At 49.1% G+C, this 19103-nt stretch overlaps 2 protein-coding genes across 7 annotated transcripts in view; both read right to left on the reverse strand.

Moving 5' to 3' along the window:
• Positions 1–2171, reverse strand: part of Bfsp2 (beaded filament structural protein 2) — a 58454-nt gene extending 56283 nt beyond the window's left edge. The window contains exon 1 of the mRNA XM_021172981.1: positions 1568–2171. Within this exon, the coding sequence (XP_021028640.1) occupies positions 1568–2059 (492 nt within the window). The 5' untranslated portion in view covers positions 2060–2171. The remainder of the gene's footprint in view (positions 1–1567) is intronic.
• A 2603-nt stretch (positions 2172–4774) lies between these two features.
• Positions 4775–19103, reverse strand: part of Tmem108 (transmembrane protein 108) — a 274217-nt gene continuing 259888 nt past the window's right edge. For 3 of the 6 annotated variants that reach the window (XM_029481061.1, XM_029481062.1, XM_029481063.1), the window contains 2 exons: positions 10967–11121; positions 6407–6622 (listed from right to left, as the gene is read on the reverse strand). In XM_029481061.1, the coding sequence (XP_029336921.1) occupies positions 6500–6622; positions 10967–11121 (278 nt within the window). In that variant the 3' untranslated portion in view covers positions 6407–6499. Of the gene's footprint in view, positions 6623–10966; positions 11122–19103 lie in introns of all 6 variants that reach the window. The other 3 variants (XM_021172800.2, XM_021172799.2, XM_021172798.1) reach the window with 3 other exon arrangements.

The following is a 19103-nucleotide window of genomic DNA, read 5'->3' on the forward strand; positions in this document are numbered from 1 at the left end:
AAACCCTTTCTGGGGAGGGGGGACTATTCTGTAGAGCTACCTGCAAATTGGGCAGCGAGCTGTAGGGGTGCAGCTTCCTTTGATTCAATTATACTCAGTGTGTCAAGTAACTCCGATAAACTCTTTGGTCTCCAAGCTAAACGGGTAAAATATTTGATTGTTGGTAGTGCCCTATCTGGGGTGAAATGCCCTTGCTCATGTCTGCCCGGGAGAAGCCTCGTAACCGACGGCCAAGACAGTAAGACATTTCCATCCTCTTAAAAAGTTGTGTTTGAATCAGGGCTGTTGTGCTGGTATTTCTATATTGATTTCATGCTGAAGTAATTCTTGCCTTATTGAGTTAAGATATTAACACCAACTTCACTAGTTTATGAGTGCGCGTGCACACACACCATAGGTAATAGGAAGTTGAAAATTACTAGTAATATCCATATTCCTATTGATCACTGTACTGGCTAGTTTTGTGTCAACTTGACAAAGGCTGGAGTTATCACTTGACACAGGCTGGAGTTATCACAGAGAAAGGAGCTTCAGTTGGGGAAATGCCTCCACGAGATCCAGCTGTAAGGCATTTTCTCAATTAGTGATCAAGAGGGGAGGTCCCCTTGTGGGTGGTGCCATCTCTGGGCTGGTAATCTTGGTTAAGAGAGCAGGCTGAGCAAGCCAGGGGAAGCAAGCCAGTAAAGAATGTTCCTCCATGACCTCTGCATCAGCTCCTGCTTCCTGGCCTGCTTGAGTTCCAGTCCTGACTTCCTTTGGTGATGAACAGCAATATGGAAGTATAAGCTGAATAAACCCTTTCTTCCCCAACTTGCTTCTTGGTCATGATGTTTGTGCAGGAATAGAAACCCTGACAATCCTGTATACCCATTTTATCTGGATATAGAAGCACCCCTCCATTTATTTAGTAGTTATGTAAACTAGCACATCCACTCAATGGTATTGGGTTCTTTGATGGCTTGAAAACCATCAAAGTGACAGAGGCAACCCCAGAGAGCAGGACAAGTGTAACTCTGAGGAAAGAAAATCCAGGGGTCAGATATCTGCTGCATCTCGCCAATATAGTGGTTCTTAACCTTCCTAACACTGTGACCCTTTAGTACAGTTCCTCATGTTGTGGTGACCCCCTAGCCATAAAATTATTGCTGCTTCCTAACTGTACTCTTGCTACTGTTATGACTCATAATGTAGACATCTGATATGCAGGATATCTGCATGTGACTCCCAAAGGGGCTGTGACCCACAGGTTGAGAACAGCTGCTCAATTAGCTGGTGAACTGGGGGGGGGGGAGGGGCTTGTGTTTCTTATCTGAAAAGTGTATATGGTGAGAGATTGGTTGCAGAACATTGTTGGAACTTTTTTTGGGGGGGGTGCATTATGCCTAGGGGGTCCTGGCTCCTGGTCAGCCTTAGTGAATAGCAGCCAGTGTTCACATTAGACCATCAGCAGTTTTGGTATGGAAGAGATCTGCTTCCCTGGTCTCTGATCACCCACCATCTTTGCTGTTACCTTCACCATCCCCTCTCAGACCTCTAGCAAGCCTCCAGGCACAGCTGGGGGACTTACCTGCTGGTAGCTGCTGGCCCAGGAGGCGCGGAGGGCTTCCCAGCCTCCAGAGCTCTTGGCCTTGCTCTCCAGGTGAGCCCGCAGTTGTGTTTCCAGCTCCTGGCTGACTTGCTCCAGAGCACGCACCTTGGTCATATACTCCACTAGGCAGCCCCCCAGGTCCTCAACAGTAGTGCGATCCCTTTCTGGGCCCAGAGCAGGCACGTTGGCAAGGCCTGAACTCCGTAGGCCCTGTAGGAAGACACTGCTGATGCCCAGGGCCCGGCGGGTCACTCGGGCACCGAGGCCGCCTATGCCACCACTGGGTGCGACTCCTACATAGACCCCAGGGGCACGGACAAGGCTACCCACAGCACTGGTCCTGGATGCTGGGGGGCTATCCAGGGAGGATGGAGAGCGTGTTCCCCTGAGGGATGACACCCTGTGCCTCTGCACGGGCATGCTGGAGTTGGTTCCCGAGGGCAAGTCCGCTGCCACTCTCCTCTTGCTCATCCTCTCTGCCTCTGTGGTGCCTGGCAGATTTACAGGGTCCAGGGGCTTTCGGTTGCCAGCCCCAGCATCCCTACGGCCTGGTCATGGGCTTCTCTGGAAGTTTCCCTGTCCCTGTGCTCTTTGTCTACTGCCTTCCACGAGTTTCGGGCATTCATTGAGCTGGAAGAGAACCGCCCCACCAGCCTTTGAGAGGCACACAGGCATTCTCTGTTGCTGGGTCATGTGCCCAGCCATCCGGACTTTTCTGGGGTGGGGGTGGGGGTGGGTATAGCAGTGCAGCCTGTGGGAATGGGTCATCTAGATTTACCTATTTCTTTTTAGAAATGGTCTCTAATGTAGATGGGCCTTAAAATCCTTATGCAGCCAGGAAGACTTTAAATTTTTGATCCTTCTGCCTCCAATTCCTGCGATAGAATCCAGGGCCTCATGCATACTATGAACCCCAGTCCATGGCTTTTATCATGTCACTACCACAGAGGGCCAGGCAGGCAACAAACTGTCCCTACTTCACTGGTGAGCAAACAGGCTACAGAACCTTAGATGACACGTGTTGATATCCATATCTCACACTACTACAAGCTGGGACTCCATGTAAGGGCCTCTGGGCTAATTACAGAGGATGTCCGCATCTCTTTGTGTATGCATACGCGCAGGTGTGTGTGCGCACATAGGAGCCAGCCATGGAGGAAGGCAGCCCCACAGGCCCAAGGGAAACAAAGCAAGCCTGGTCATGCTTTCTTCCTTCAGGTCCGGTAGCCATTCCAGGCCCCTTCCAGCTCCGTCCTCCCCTCCCCCTCATGTCTGCCCTCTGACACTCTGCTTGTCAGTGGCTGGCCGTCGGCCATGTTTCTTCTCCTGTAGACCTTGCGGTACATGCTGCTTGATTGCTAACTCTGACACAGCCAGCAGACGTTTTAGGACCTGAGCTGCGGGGCAGCTGTTAGGCTCTGGTCTCCCTTCCACCTCTGTCTCACCCTTTAATAAAACCAAGAAGGGAGAACAACAGAGGGATTTCTGGAAAGGGATGCTCCAAGTTTGGGTTTTGTCAGCACCTCAGGTTTTTCTTTTCTTTTTATTTTATGTACATTGGGGATCTGACTGCATGCATATCTGTGTGAGGGTGTCAGATCCCCTGGAACAGACATCCTGGAACACAGGATGGTTTTGAGTAGGCACCTCAGGTTTTAATCCTGGCCTTTGGCATCTTCCAAGTCACACTGTCAACAGTTATATCCCAATCACTTTTGGGGGCTAGAATGGTCCCTTCAGCCTGAGCGTGGCATAGCCCTAAAACACCATGTGCTGAGTGAGGTTTTAGTGTATTGAAAGTATGCACCCCAAGTCCAGAGATGGACCTTGGATTCCTTGATCCTGTAACGTGAGAGTTGACTCCAGGCAAGAGAAGGCAACAGGAATCAATTTCTGGTGGGTACTGAGTATATCCAAGTCTGAGCATAATTCCATTCTCTGATTTTTTTTTTCAATTCAACTTTAGAACTCAGGAAAATAAGACAGTTGACATGTACTGTTGTTTGGGGTGCATCATGTACAATTTCAGAAGTATTATCTCATAGATACTATTATTTCCCTTTGTGATAAAAGACCCAGGGATCCCACGGCCAGAATGTACAGAGCTGAGAAAGCCTCTTTAATCCAGAATGTGTAAGGTCGTCTCTGGCAGTTACCACTCACCAGGGTTACAAGGCGGCTCATCTGCTAGAATTTTGTGTGCTTTTAGTTTCCATTCTTTATGAAAACTGCAACCTTTCTCCTCCCGTTTTGTTTACTCGAGACAATGTAAGAGGGACTTTGTTACTTTTGTGTGTTTATGTGGAGACCACAGATCTACTTTAGGGCCACCCTCAGGGGCTGGCTTGTTTGAGACAGGGTCCCCTGTTGGTCTGGAACTCCCCAATTAGGCTAGACTTGTAGGTCAATGAGCCTCAGGGATCTGCCTGGCTCTGCCTACCCAGCGCTAAACACAAGTGTCACCACACCCAGGTTCTGTACATGGGTTCTGGGGATTGAATTTGGATCCTGATTGTAAGATACTTGACTAAGGTACCTCCCTACCTCTCAGGAGACACAAGATTAAACATCGGTGTTGTTTATCTGATTAGCAAATTAAGGAGCCAATTGAATCAAGTAAAGGCCAGTCAGTAGTTATAGGCTGTAGCTTACACAGATGGTGGCGTTCTTCCTCTGCAGCTCTCATGATGCACTGGGGCTGGGTTATGGTAACTGCCTCCTAATCCAGGTGGTACTACTGCTGGGCTCCACAGAGCTGCATTTCAGTCGGTTCTGGGATGGATTATCCAAGGCCCAATGCAGAGTTCAAGCTACTGATTATAAATGTGCCATGAGTGTCTAGGCACTGTTACTGTGCAGGGCATAGTAAAGATTAGTGGTTTTAGACACTCTCAGACCCAGAGACATTTACTTTAAATCTACCCAGTCCTCTGGAGATGGGAACAGGCAAGGGGAGACACCTGGATGGACACCAATGTTTCAAAGACGCGAAGAGAGCAGACTCTCCCTTGGGTAACTCACCCTCTTGTTCTAAAAGATCTCACCAACCCTGTTTTCTCATCACACTGTAAAGTTCAATACAATGTTCAACTTGATAAGTATACATGAAAACAAGATAGTTAGGGGTACCACTGAAGGGAGACTTAAAGGCTATTTTTTAAAATGAAAAGAATGCAAAATGTATTAGCGACTTGGTCCTCTGGGTAATAAAATAAGTTTATTTATATATACATGGTAGCTGAATTCTGTGGATACGGAAAAATAAGTCATACATCCACAAATGTATATATATATAACATATGTATCTTTGATGACATATATTATATATACATTTTACTTTACAAACATGTTTTTCTCAATACATACTCACACACATTGGTATATTCAATGCAGTAGCTAACAGAAATATTATGATAAGGTTAAGGTCAGACAGCAACATGTTAGAGAGCAAAATCTCGGCACAACATTTAACCTGCTTCTTTGTGGGTTGAAGTCTTTGAGGAGAGACAAGCAGACTCTAAGTAGGTCCATGTAACATTGAGAAACACACATTAGTTTTGAAGGCCGTCTTTCTTTTGGAAATGGGGAATGGAAGAAGAGAAACAGTCCTGATGAGAAAATCACAGCAACAACACAGACATGGAAATCAACAGACAAATTCAAGCTCCAATCTGATAAGAACATCTATATTCAAAATATACTATCAAACTATTATTTTTCTTTTAGAGAAGGGGAGAGAGGTTGAAGTTAAATCCCTAGCCATGACAGGTTAGGAAAGTAACAGAGAAAAGCAATTGGCTCCAGAAACCCCTCTTGGGTCTCTGAGAGTCTGATCCTTGTTGGCCACGCTGGGTACAGTGTGGGCTGGGGAAGGCAGCTGGACCTGGACCCAGGGGAACAAGGGGTTTGGGGACAGCGAAAGCGGATGGCAAGTTTGTGGGCAGGTCTGCCGTGCTTCTGCCTGTAGACAGAATGGCACTTCTTTCAAGTGAGTCATTTGGCAATCTTTTTTTTTTTTCCTTTAAAGATTTAATGGGGGAAGGTTAAAAAAAATAGTTCTACACTGCAAGGCTTAATAGATAAACCTGTTCTCATGGAGCACAGTATCATTGCCTTTGGAGAAAGCAATACCGAATCCCAACCAACACTTGACCCTTGAACAGTGAAGGGCAAGGGCTGAGATCTGCATCTGTCCTCCAGGAAGAGAGGCAGGGCATCCAAGGACAGGCAGGGATGTTAGAAGGGATGCTGAGAAGAGTTTCTAGGGACCACTTTTCTGCCAGACAAAGGCAGTCCTGTTTCTTCTAGCATGGTGGGAGCATCCTGTGGGGTCATAAAAGGGGTCTGGAGGCTCTTGATGGCCTTCACCGATCCTGTCAAACTCGACATTCAGTGATGCTACAGTGAGGCTCCAGACTGGCACCATTCCCTTCCGTTTTGCACACCACCTGCCTGTGTCCTCTGCCGTGGTGCCCCAATTCCCACCACTAGGATACATACAAAAAGACAGGAGATGGGGGCACGCTGAGTCCTGGGAACCAGAGCATCAAGACCACGCAGATGACCACTCACTTGGCCACACTAACATTCAGCTTCCACGGGAGACTGGTCTCTTTCCTCATCTGCCCAGGGCTCCTGGAACCTCTACATGCCCAGAACAGTTAAGAGAAGCAATCAGTGCAACCACTTTGCTTAGAAATACCTTTATTTTATAAAGCCATGGGTCATTCTGTAAATTTTTTTTTTAAACCACACTTGTAAAAAAGATGTTGACAATTCTTAGGAAAAAAAGCTGAAAATGTCTCTTATTAAGTCAGGGTTACACAAAGGTTATATTTATAATATATATATATTTGTATATTTATAATTTAGAGACAAAAATAGGGAGTGGCAAAGCGGAGGCTGCTGCATCTAGATCTCGGAAACTTGGTCATTTCCCACGAACAGTGTTTCCTGGCAGAAGGGGTTCACGAGGACCATCCCAGTGTCTCGATAGTCGCCATTGGCTGGGGAGCGGGGCTCTGAGAGCTGGTCCTGAGGAGAGAGGGAGGAAGCCGGTGTGAGCTGGGGATGGAGTGAGGAGCGGCTGCTCTTCAAGAAATGCACACACACAAACTCAGCAGTCAGAAGGATGGAAAGTTCCAGGCTAGCCTGGGCTATATACAGTGAGAGATTGCCTCAACAAATCAAGCAACCAAGCACACAAGTACATACACGCCCCCCCCACCACATACATCACAATACCACACAATGCACAGAAATATCACATCCCCTCATACCTCCCCCCACACTACATATCCCATCCCAGCCCCCAAAGACACACAGACACACACATACATGTACACACACACACCTATCCCTAATTGCCTTAGTGTGCAACAGTTGATGTCCTTGCTGCTGCTTCCTCAGACACCCAGGCAAATGCAAAGCTTTTCCTTTCTAGATACACGGATAGGAGCCACCTATCCTATAATCACCCCTCAGAGTCTGACAGGCCTACAAGTCTTCAGAGCCAGTCTATCCTCCTCTTAAGAGCCCCCCAGAGTCTGATGAGAATCATTCCCCCATTTCTTGTTGCAACACAAGCACCCATGTGGACCACAGTAAGATACGTGCTAAGTGAAACAACACCCCCAAATCCTCAGCCTGTCTGCTAAGCCCCCAGGTGGAAAAAGGCTTTAGACAGGCACCCCAGGCCCGCTCAGAGGGGAATCAGAGTTTGACAGAGTTTCCTGTTCAGCAAGCCCGTGTGGGCTACTAAGGGCCCTTCTCAGATCCAGGTATTAATTGAGTGAAAAGGCGGAACAAGCCAAAAGCCTGACTGAATGCCAAATAACCAATATCTCAAAACTGCCAGGTTGCTATGAAGCCAGTGAACTCAATGCTGTGATACCTCTGTGTGTGCAGGCCTGGGCCAGACTTCCTCAGAAGTGCCTTCATTTTAAGAAGCCACAATTCATTCTCTGAAGTTTATTTTTAAACAAAACAGACAAAGGACAGTTCCTGAGGGGGAAGGGCTGGCTGCTTTATGGACAGTCAGGGAAGAAAGAGGAAACAATCCTGTCCATAAAATGTCTTTTCAGGAGACGAGGGCTTGTCTTTGGCCAAATCTCATCAGGAGAGTGCACGTAAGTCTGATCCTTCTAACTATGGAGAAGAGATCGAAGTCTTTCCTCTGAGCTGTGGGGGTTTGCAGCTTGAAATCCGGCTTGTGTTGCTTTCCACTTTTAATGGGGTGAGCAAGTGTGGACCAGTGGTGAACCTGGGGTGTGTATGAAGCACAGCATGGGGAAAAAAAGGTATCTGGGAAACAAGGACAGCAATGGGGTGGGGAGGGAGGGAGGGAGGAAAAGGAAACAAAAATAGAAAAGTGTCCAGGTACCCTGCGTACCTCGATCTGCTAGTACCTTTATCATCACAGACAGTAGAGGTGCCAGGCAGAGAGAGACTTTCTAAGGCACTGTATGTGGAAGCTTCTGGATGGGTAAGTGTGGCTCTGAGGAAGCAGCATATAGGAGAGTGTGGTCATCCTGTGGGTGGGGCGGGCGGTCTACAGGGCATGTATGTCCCTGGCACTTCCCATCCTGGCTCTGAGCTGCCCCCATTCTGGCCTCACACAGCATCAGATCGGAGTGTTGCAAGAGACCACAGTCCCTTCTTTACAAGGACAGCAGAGCCAAGGGAGTAGACTGGCAGTGGACTTCACAGACTGAAGCCACCACTGGCTGGCTTTCTGCCATGGCTTTTGTGGTGCCTTCTGTTCTTAAGACTGTGGCTAGTTGGCCCTTGTTACTGGAGACCCCCCTGGCCTGGTGCTGATTGCAGATCAGGAACGACCCCGACCCTGACCACCACGGTTCTGCATGGAGAACCCCACGGTGCTCTGCAAGTGGGTGCTTTTCTATAGCATGGTTACGGGCTCTGCTCTTCAGGGTTCACGTCCCCATTTTTAGAGAAAATATAAGGCATTTATGCCTCACCACCCAGATTCAAGCCTTTCTCGAGTTTTTCACTTAACTAGAAGAAGAATGTATGCTGGCTTCCCCATCCATGAAACCTTCATGGAGCCTGTGTTGCTCCCTATGCTTTGGCTACATATACCCTTTTGTGGAGTGGCTACTGTGTAGCAGTCTCTGAACTGGGGGATGAGTCATGGAGCCTTTATTCCTGGCTCATTCATCTACTGCATGTCTGCTGCGGAGCACTGTGGGCCAGGCCAGACACAGCCCGTGGATACAGGAAACTGAGAAGTGAACTCACACAAGGCTCCTGCCCTCAGCAAGGAGAGGGAAAGAAATGTGTCCCAAGAGCAGCAGGCTGCAGTGCCTGGGGATGAATGAGGAGGGTGGGTCTCTAATGGGCTGAGGGCAGTCCAGGAAGGGCTCCTTAGAGAGACCTGTAGGAAGTGATGGCCTAGGCATTAGGGGGAGAGGTCCAGTTAAGCTTAACAGCAAAGCTCTTGTGGGGAATGGGCTTTCTGTACAGAGCAAAGAGCCTAGAGCCGCCAGGGGAGTGTGGGGGTGGTCTGAGACTAGCTCATGAAGAGACCAGAAAGAGGAATTGTGTGTGTGTGTGTGTGTGTGTGTGTGTGTGTGTGTTTTGCATGCGGTCGAGAAGTCAACCTCAGGTGTTGCTCCTTAGGAGTCAGCCTGAACCAGGTCCTCTCACTGGGAACTGGGGGCTTAGCTGATTGCACAAGGCTGGTTGGCCAGCAAGTCCTGGGAATTCTTCTGCCTCTGTTGCCCAAGTACTGGAAAGCTTGTGTACCATTACAATTGGATTCTTACATGGATTCTGGGGTTTTCTCTCTCCTCCCCTTCTCCCCTCTGCCTTCCTTTCTTCTCTCTCTCTCTTCTCCATTCTTCCCCCTCCTTCCCTCCTTTCATTTCTTATGGGTCTCATGTAGTCCAAGCTGGCCTTGGACTCCCAAAGTAGCTAAGTAGCCTGGACTTCTGATCTTCCTACCTCTACCTCCCCAGTGCTGGGACCATAGCATCCTACATCTAACTTTAGCTTCTCTTTATGGTGCCCCAAGGATCCACTTGGGAGCTGGGGTCCATGGCCAATGGGTTGATGCTTTTGAGAGATCATCTGGCTCCTGTCCTGATGGACTGACTGCAGGAGGTATGATAGAATGGGAGATCATTCCAGAGTCTAATGTAGCCATCAGAGCGTGAGGAGAGGGCAATAGACTGGCACCAGGGTAGGCTAAGCTCATGCTTAGCAAGAACCAATAGAATCTGCCAACAGACTGGCTGAGAGCGTGCGAGGTGGACTCGGGGGACTACAGCAGTGTCATGAACACAACCAGGGACACCAGGTGAGCTTGGGACTGGGACCAGGAGGGCATCAATGAATGGTTCCAGGTTGGGTCAATGAATCTGTTAGGTAGGGATGTGGCTGAGGGTGGGGGAGACATCAGAGCTGCAGACAGATATGGCACTGGTGGTGTAGCAGTTATGCCATACACCTGAGGGGAACACAAGAGGAGCTGTGAGTGGCTGAGCTGGGGACTTGTTGATGAGAGGTCCCACAGCACAGGACTGGATACTCTTGGCCTGAGAAAGAGCCGCCAGGACTAGGGATGGCAAGCAGGAGGTAGGGAGAGTGTGATGCGGAGTTAACATCAGGCTGGCTGTCACAGGGTAAATACCAGGATAGGAAAGCGGAAGATGCTAAGATGCGACGGCAGGTCTCCTTCACAGTTCACTTAAAAACTCTAAGGGACTAGATCAGCTGAGTTTGGACAAGGGAACAATGTAGCTACAGTCACAGTCATCAAAGCTCACCCCAGATGCCCTGGGAATGGAGGAACAGGGAAGGCAGCCTGCACCATCAGGGTTCCCCGTTACAATAACTCAGTTCCCCCTCACCGCTCTCCTGGACCATCTCCTTCCTTTGGACCATCTGTCTCCCTTTGTGGGTACACCGAGTGAAGCCCAGTAATCCCTGTGCTCTTGGGAGGGCTTCCTCCCCTGGGCCCACTGCACCTCATCTAGTACTATTTTTAATTCGGTTTGCTTTTGAGTGACACCAGGCTTCGTCTAGTCTCCGGGGCCACAGCTCAGAATTGGAAGTCTCCTGAGAGCATGTTTTCCTCTTCAATTCCCAGAGACTGCTTGCTACAAAACCAGTCCTCGATAAACATTTGTTACTTATTCCCAGATTGGAGAAGTTCTGGGAACAGCTTTCCCAACTCCAGTGTGCAGAAAGCACCTGGGGTGGTGGTGGTGGTAGTGGTGGGCTCTTTTCAGAATCAGACCCCAAGCTCAGTAGGGCTGGGGGAAGGAAGCCCCTGATCCAGTGAGCTCTGCAGAGGAGCAGGCCCTCTGAGCGGCTACTTTGTTGCTCTTTCTGTGCAGGTTGGGGGACGGTTACCTCTGAGGTCTCTAGGGACTGGATCTCCCTTGGGAGCTCCACCGCGTGTCTGTTGAAGTAGTCCATTGTGATGGCGTTGTTCCAGTAGCTCAGGTTGTTCTCCGGGTTGGCTGTCTTCTTCTTCCTCCTCATGCAGCACACTGTCAACAGGACGGCTGTGGAGAGAGGCCCAGTCAGAGAGAGGCAGAGGGAGGAGACAAGTGACTTAGTGTCAGAGGGGTGCAGAGGACATCCTGCCCCCAGCCTCCGTGTTCATTTAGACTCATGTATCCCAGGCTGGCTTCGAGCTCACTGTGTGATTGAGGACGGCCTGGAATTTCTGATCTACTGACTGCAGCTTCTGGGTCCTGGGATCACGGGTCTGTGGCACCACTCCTGGTTTCAGTGCTGGGGACTGAAACCAGGGATTTGTGCATTTAAGATAAGCACTTCGGTAAAAGCTCCACCCCCCACCCCCCATATGTCAACCACTACCTTGATTTTGAGTACCTACTGTGTACTAGAAAAACTGTTAACAGTTATCAGTTTTCCTACCGGTCTATCCTACTGTGTGCTCTCAGAAGAGGCCAGGCTATTGATACATAGGTAATAAAAGGAATTGGGAGATGTCACTAGGATGGCTATTTAGTAAGAGATGATGAGGGGACACGTGAAAGGCCACTTCAGTCACAAAGCTGGCATCCAGGGGAGGAGACAGCTCTGTGCAGACAGACAGCATATTCCAGGATTGGAGAACAGCACCGTGCAAAGGACCAACAGCACCTATGGACAGCCCAGGTGTGTGTGAGAAAAAGTGCAGTATGGCCTGGAGAGTGGGCGGGGAGGTAGGAGGGGAAGCCAGGAAGTGTTGATAGGTATACCCCAGGGGTTTGTCGGAAGGGAGGCTACATGTGACTTGGTGGCATTTGTGGTTGCTGCTGTGCTGTGCTTTAAGGATGCACCAAGAAAGGGCTTTGCTCATCTGCTGGGGACAAAGATCAGCATTTGTGTTCAGTGACTCAGACCGTGGAGAGATCTCTGCTGAAGCAGGGGGTGACAGATATAGACGCATTAGACAAAAGCTCGAGGCTCAGTTAAAAAGATGTGACCAGCCAGTCATATAGGACTTGTAGTTCAGGGACATTATCCATTGATAGCTACAAAGGTCCTTTTGACCTCGTGGAGTCAGTATTAGAGTTCATAATTTCCAGATAAGTCATTTTTATCAATAGGCTTAGGAGCAAAGCTGGGTGTGTGGACTCCAAAGTTTCTGCTCTTTAACACTCAGGTTTCTGCTCAAGGGCAACACAAGGGCTCACCCTGTTGAGGTGACTGCAGCCCAGCTTTTCTGAGCCTGGCCCCTCACATTGTGTAACAGGTGACCCTGGTCTCTACAGTGTCCTAGTGCCTGAGAATGGGGGCCCAGGCTGCTCTGTTCAGAGGCCAACACCAGGGGGCAGCAGAGGGCCATCTCCCACAGAAGCAATCTGAGGACTTGACCACTACAGGCTTATTACTTAGGGTGTAGAAACTGGCACATTTATGAGCTGAGATCTTAGAGCCCAAGTTCCATTCCCGAGGGGTCACTGGAACATTCTGTATGCCCCCACTGGCCTTTCTGGAATGATCTCCAACCAAGATCAGGAGGCAGCTTCTATTTGCAGTTTGCATTATCTGCTCTGGCCAGAAAGAAAGGCTTCCAGGTTGCTAATCATGCCTCTAAGAGTAGCTTTTAAAAAGCCCTTGACACATGGAGGGGGCTGCTGAACGGGCTGAAGGGGATTTCAGAGACGGCTGGTGTCAGATTGTTCAAACTTTGTGGCTTCGTCTTTCCCTTCTTCTCACAGCCCAGGAAGGGGCAGAAAGGGCTGCTAAGCCCAAAGTGTAAACGGGGCATAGTTAGGGCATCCTTTCACCCTGCTCAGAGACACCATGTCTGTCACAGATGCCCTCTCTCCCTCCTCCCTGGTATCTTTATTCCTCAGAGCCACCAGACTCTGTCTCTGAAACATCAAGCGGGAAATGGCCAGGGCACGTGACGCCAGTAGAACCAGGTCTCTGAAGACACAGAAACACTTTGGAAGTGAGGAGGGGGTGGGCGGTTCTTTAGCTTTGCTGATGTGGGAGTTGGCAGGGACAAGCGGTCACTTTCCACCTGCTGGCCTGTGAGGGTATCTGACAGTACATCACACACTTCACTGCCACAGACTTCAAACAGGGTGTCAGGGAGAAGGATGCCCTTACAAGCCACGTCTCTGAGGAAGGGGGGTAGGGACCTGTGATTGGACCCACTGAGTTGTTACAAACAAGCAAGCGAGATCAAAGAGACAGAGATGGTCTTAGAGACTGCCCGGTCATGAGGAAATGGTTGTGGAAGCTGGAATCGGAACCCAGGCATCAACACACTACTCACAAGGCCCAGGCAAGCTGCTTAACCTCTCGGCCTCTGTGCAGGCCAGACGAAATCCTGCACGCAGCAGAATTCTGCCCCGCTCCTGATTGCCTTTCCCACCTGTGAGTCTTAGTTTGAAAAGTAGGAAGTGGGAACCCTAGAGATGAGCCTCCCAAGGCCACATGTGCCTACTGCTATGTCCGAGTCCCTAATGCCCCTGACTGGAAGCTCGAGCCTGTGTAAGGTGCAGACATCCTGTGTAATGTGTGGGAGGCTCTGTGGCTTGAATCCACTTCTCTTGGGAACTTCCCAGCCTTTGCAGAAAGAGACACTGGGCTCTGTGACTATGACAGTCTCAAGGTGAATGCTCTAGTTGTGTTTAGAACTATAACTTCACTATTCTAACCTTTCATCCAAGAGAGAGGAGGCTAACATGCTCTCAGCGCTACATAGTTTACAGGCCTCTTCAGCCGGCACAGCCAAGGTGAGAGAAAGACATGAGTGTTCTTCCACCCACCCACAGAAGTAACTGAAGATCACTGAAGTTGATCAAGACCCAGCTAATTACACCACCAGGACCACGGGTTGTGGTAATCTTTGAGTAGGTGTTGATTATCTCCCATTACTCTGAACACTAGAGGGAACACACAGTTCGGCCTTAGAAGCCCTCTGTCAGCTACACAGTGAGTACAAGGTGTGAGCTACTTAACCATTTAGTTAAAGAATCAACCGCTCCGTGTTTCCAAAGGCAACAGCCACTGAGACCCTACGGGGAATGAGTGGGGGGGCCCCCTCCGTCCGTAGTTCTAGAACAGCCCTGAGAGTTAAGCAAGCTCTCGTGGGTTTCCCAGTAACGAACCTTCTGTGACTTATCAGATGAGTGATAGATGGAAGGGTCACTGGTATGAAGCCGGGACCCTGTGTACTCTGTTCACATGACAGGACTCTGTGGGCTCTGAGAAGCGATCAAAGCCCCACAGGTTCCCCTGGAAGATCCAACCTTTCCAAATACCTGCTGCATTGCCAGCTGCCGGGCCTGAATCCACACAGGATGAGTGGCAGTCACCCCTCCTCTCTGCTGTCTCTTGAGCTCCCTCCCCACAGCAAACCCTGATTGAAGACCCTCCATGCATACTGGCTCTGATTTTCACGTGTCTAGGGGGTAAGCATTGCAAGTGTGTGGAGATGCGCTGCCCAAATCCTGCTGCCCCTTCAGGTTTACCACCATCCCTGACACCTGCACCAGGACGGACTACCGCAGGGCCGTCAAGAGCATGCGCAGTCTCTTGGGATCCCTCTACAGCTCAAGGCTTCCACCAACCCAGCAGAAACACTCAGACGTTGTTCCACCTCCTTTATCTCCCATCTCCTTCTGTGTCTCAAGGCCTGCATGGCTGCATAGGGCTTGCCTCGCTCACTCCAGCTCTCCCTGGGTGGTATTTTATATATAGTACAGCTGCCTGGCATCTGCCCTTTGAAGGACCTGAACTGACACAGCAGACGTCTCTCTCATCCAAGAGAAGAGAAAGCGTAGGACCGCTGGTGAAGTCCACAGTCAAGAGCTGCCAGGGCTGGGTTGTGGGCAGGCGTGTTTGATTCCACAAGCTGGTTTTAGCACTTCAGGGCACTCCATAAAGGATTCAACTGACAGAAGACAGGGTGGTTTTCAGCTCTTATGTCCCTAAGAGGGTTTAGTGCCCAGCTCCTCACCTTAGCATGTGGGGGTTAGGTGGTTAGAAGTCTAGCAGGGGGATACTACCTTAAAGCCCAGAGATAGCTATAGTTTAGCTTGAGTGGGTCATGGCCAGAGTGACAATTTAAGGATGAGATCTGCCTTCTCCTCACCACCTCCTCCCATTGGTCCATAATTCCAAAGAGACTACCCACCTAACACACACACACAGGCACATGTTTATGCTTGTATTCATGCTTAACATTCACTGGACAATGAGCAGAGCTAAGAATTATGGGTCCTAAAACACCCCTTGGAATATTGGATTAATGGTCCAGAGCCTGGAAAAAGCCTTGCTCTGGGGTGAGTATCAAGGTCAGGGAGTGGCTCTCCTCTGCCCTATCAGGCTGAACTTGCATTGGTGATGCAGCACATCTGTCTCTGCTCTGGCTTCCTTATCTAACCCTCCCTAAAGCTCCATCTTCTCCCAGATGAGGCTGGGAGAAAACACTCCACAGTGTGAGGCAGGCCGAGGGAGCTCAGCAGAGCCTCCAAACTGTTCAGTGAAAACCCAAAGCACACAATAGTGAGTAATGACCACTGGCAGGCCGGAGGCTTAAGAGGAGGCAGCAGGACCTGTGCATCCTGATGGTGGCAGCAGAGACCAGCGCAGCAGCCACATGGCTCCTGGCCCTCGCTCCTAGTGGCCTGGAGCCAGTCAATTTTAGTTCTCTTCTGAAGCAGAGCTGGCAGCAAGTATCTGGCAGGGCTCAGGAGACAGAGCACTCCTCAGCCCTTGTACACTGATGCCCTTCCAGCTATTGGGAGGGCTGCTGACCCTCCATTGCTGTGCAGGCTTTGAGTTCAATATACTCCTCCCTCCCTCATTAGAACCAGGGGAATCATGAGCTGGAGAAAGCATAGCTCAGGGCAAGCCTCTTGCTGCTCTGTGAAACCTGGCTTCTCTCCCAGCCCCTTCACCAGCGGTGATAAAATTCTACACCTGCACTTTGGTACCAGTCTGCCTGGCTGGAGAGTCTGCTGTAAGGTCTGCAGAGGTGCTCTGTCTGGGGTACACAGACAGCAGGGAAGGTTGAAACATGAGCCTTCAGACCTGGAGGAGCCCAGCTGGTTTGGTCATTAGATGGAGCAGGACTATGGAAACAGTCCAAACAACACCTAGGGTCCTGAGACCAGACTGATTGATACTTTTAAGTATTCCCTGACAATGGCCGAGGATGGCCCATAGGGGCTATGTCTGTGACCAAGGGCACAGAGTTGATGTGGGGGCAGTCAGGACCCAGGTAGAAACATAAAGGAAGTGGACTCTGTTGATCCCTTGGGCTATAAAAGGCCAGTGTGGACACAATCAGATCTTTAGAGTGTCCTACCCCTGCCCCCCAGCACCTGAAGGCTCCTCTTACAGCTTCGACTTGTCCTTAGTTCTAGGCTGTGTCTGCCCTGCCTTGACTGACGTCGGTTTTCTAACTTAACAGTGCGGGTGATGACCAGAGAGTCTCCTGACACCTCGGTGCTGTGTGTCTATTTATGTGTTTATTTTCTTTAGCTAGTGTAGGAACAGAGCATTAAGACAATCCTGGGATCCCAACTATAATCGAGGGCGTCTGACACACTTGGGAGATTAGAAAGCAGCTACTTCTCACGTGTGACTGTTAATAATTTGCTTATTAATACGTGCTAAGTTTTTTCAACCTCCTTCCTATTTCAGAAGCAGGGATCACAGCCTATGGTCCACTATGCACAGCTGAGATGGATGTACCTAGGAGAGGCACAGCCCTAGGGGGTTTATCTCTGGATTGCTCCTTGATGTTGCAGTTCTTTCTGAATCTAGCAAGGTGTGAGTGGGTGTGGGGAGACCCTCTCTACCTATAGAGTCTGCTGTCATTGCTTCTTGGGAGACAGCCCACTCTACTGAGTAAGTTTCCTGCATATCAATATGAAGATGAACTTTTGTAAAATATTATTTAAATGAATTAATGATTTCATAGAATTCCTGATTTGATTTAAATGTTTTAGGAAGTTAGGGTAGTTGATAGAGAGTTTAAGGAGATGGTCTAAGGTGTTATGGCAGAGAGATATAATAAAGTTAGAATTAAGAATAGAACCTGCCTCCTCCTTGTAGAGTAGTGAGGGCTGCATAAGTTAGAAAAGGAACACAGCAAGCTTTCCTGTGTCACAAGCATGTAGTGGTACTTGGAAGAGAAAAATAGGCTTGGGACAAGATATTGATCAAAGAAAACATTCATTCTAGGCTGGGTCTGAGCTCCTGGATCTTGTGATCTAGGGATGTGGCCATAGATTTGGGTGTGTACCATGAAAAGACAGGGCTATGAGAAAGAGTAAAGAATTCTATTATGAGCATAAGAATATAGGATAGATGATTAGCCGGTTTAGCTGAACAAGACTTTAAAAATAGTAAGACAGATGATCTGTTTCTTGGCAAATACAAATTGTCATCAGCTAAGCATAGGAAAACACTTGCTACTATAGACTGGCTTGCTTAAACCCTGTTAATCAATGACAAAAGAGTTATTGCTTTGGGGTTTCAATGAACTTGTGGGGAGATAGATAGAAGGGAAATGTTTAGGTATGAGTTTCAAGAAGAATACATAACCAATAATCCTGATGTAATGTCCTTTTGTGTAATGAATCTGTCCTTAAAGAATTATGTTATTGTGGTGATTGTTTTTGGAGAATATGTAACTTGTGGCTATAAGGTAATCCTTTTCTTACACAGACAAGTGTTGTCTTAGGTAGTAGGAGCTTTGCTTCACCCACCAAGTGTGTGTGTGTTCCCTCAGTGAAGTCTGCTGAATGATCAATTGCTAACTACACATCAAAGTCAGCTTTTGACTCATGGCCAACTTTACACATTCCCTGAACTGGGTCCTGGAGTAGGAGTAGCCTTCCAGCCTCAACACAAGTTTTGTTGTTGTTGTTTTTCCCCAGCAAGCTGGGAGAAGGGATACTTGTAAAGAGGAGATGGGTGGAAAGCTGGCTGTGCTGAGGGCCTAAGCCTTCCCTGTGGCAAGAGGGAAGGGTGTTATTGGCTTGGTTTCACAGCCTCCCCATGGGAAGGAAGCCTTGGGGTTTCATTTAAGACCAAGATGAACCCATAGGGTGATATGAAGTCTGTTTGTGAACAGAGCTGATGCCAGCACAGGCTCTGTTAGTGTGGCTAAAGTGTTCCCCCACTTGGCACAGGTGGGCACGTGTGCAATGCTGTCCTCCTGGGGAACCAGGTGACCAATCAGAGGCTACAGATGTAGTGAGCTTGGGCAATACAGAAGAAGATGCTGAGGGTCATGGATAAGGCGAGGAAATTGCCCCCGAGAGTCACTCCAGTGCCTCTGGGACTGTTAAGTGGACAGTAATGTGGTTTGGGAAGACATTACTCAGGACTTCTGGGCGCACACGACAAGAAGGCAAACTTGAGGTCCTCAAGAAAGTGGGGAAGAACGTGAAAGGTCAGAGAACAGGCTGTGTGTATGCTTGTATGTGTGGAGGGGTGAGAAGCAGAGGGGACACCTTTAATGGTAACCATTTGTGGTAGGGTGGAGCCGAGTCCAGCAAAGATTCTCTGAGAACAGAGTGTGACATAAGAAGACATAAAGGGTTTTTTTTTAAGGTTCTCAGAGGCCATGGTGGCAGGGTCTTGATGGGACCTGAGCATACCCTCTGACTCCTCTCTTTCAGAGGACAGGTTGCTGCAGACAGGTGCTGGTTGCCATGGAATAGAGAATTGTAACAATCAGGTCCACAGTGTACAGAGCTCACATAACTATGGAGGTTAAAGCAGGCTGGGTGGTATATGGATGGAGAAGAGCTAAAATCCACATAACTCCAAGGCCTTAATTTAGCCTGTGCATTGAGAACTGTGCTTTAGCCAAAGCTGGTGGGACTTTCTGGCACACGGAAGCTTTATCCCTTCTTTCTTAGGTGAACGAGGAGAGATGTGGAAGGGAGAAAAAAAAGACAAGACGGAGAAACAGCAGAGGACGGTGATGGCTCTTCCAGCTATAGCCTGTGACTCTTCATGGTCAGCCGCCACCCATGGTGTCTTGGTGCCTAAT

The sequence above is a fragment of the Mus caroli genome, chromosome 9 (genome assembly GCF_900094665.2).
Source record: "Mus caroli chromosome 9, CAROLI_EIJ_v1.1, whole genome shotgun sequence".
Classification (NCBI taxonomy): Eukaryota; Metazoa; Chordata; class Mammalia; order Rodentia; family Muridae; genus Mus; species Mus caroli.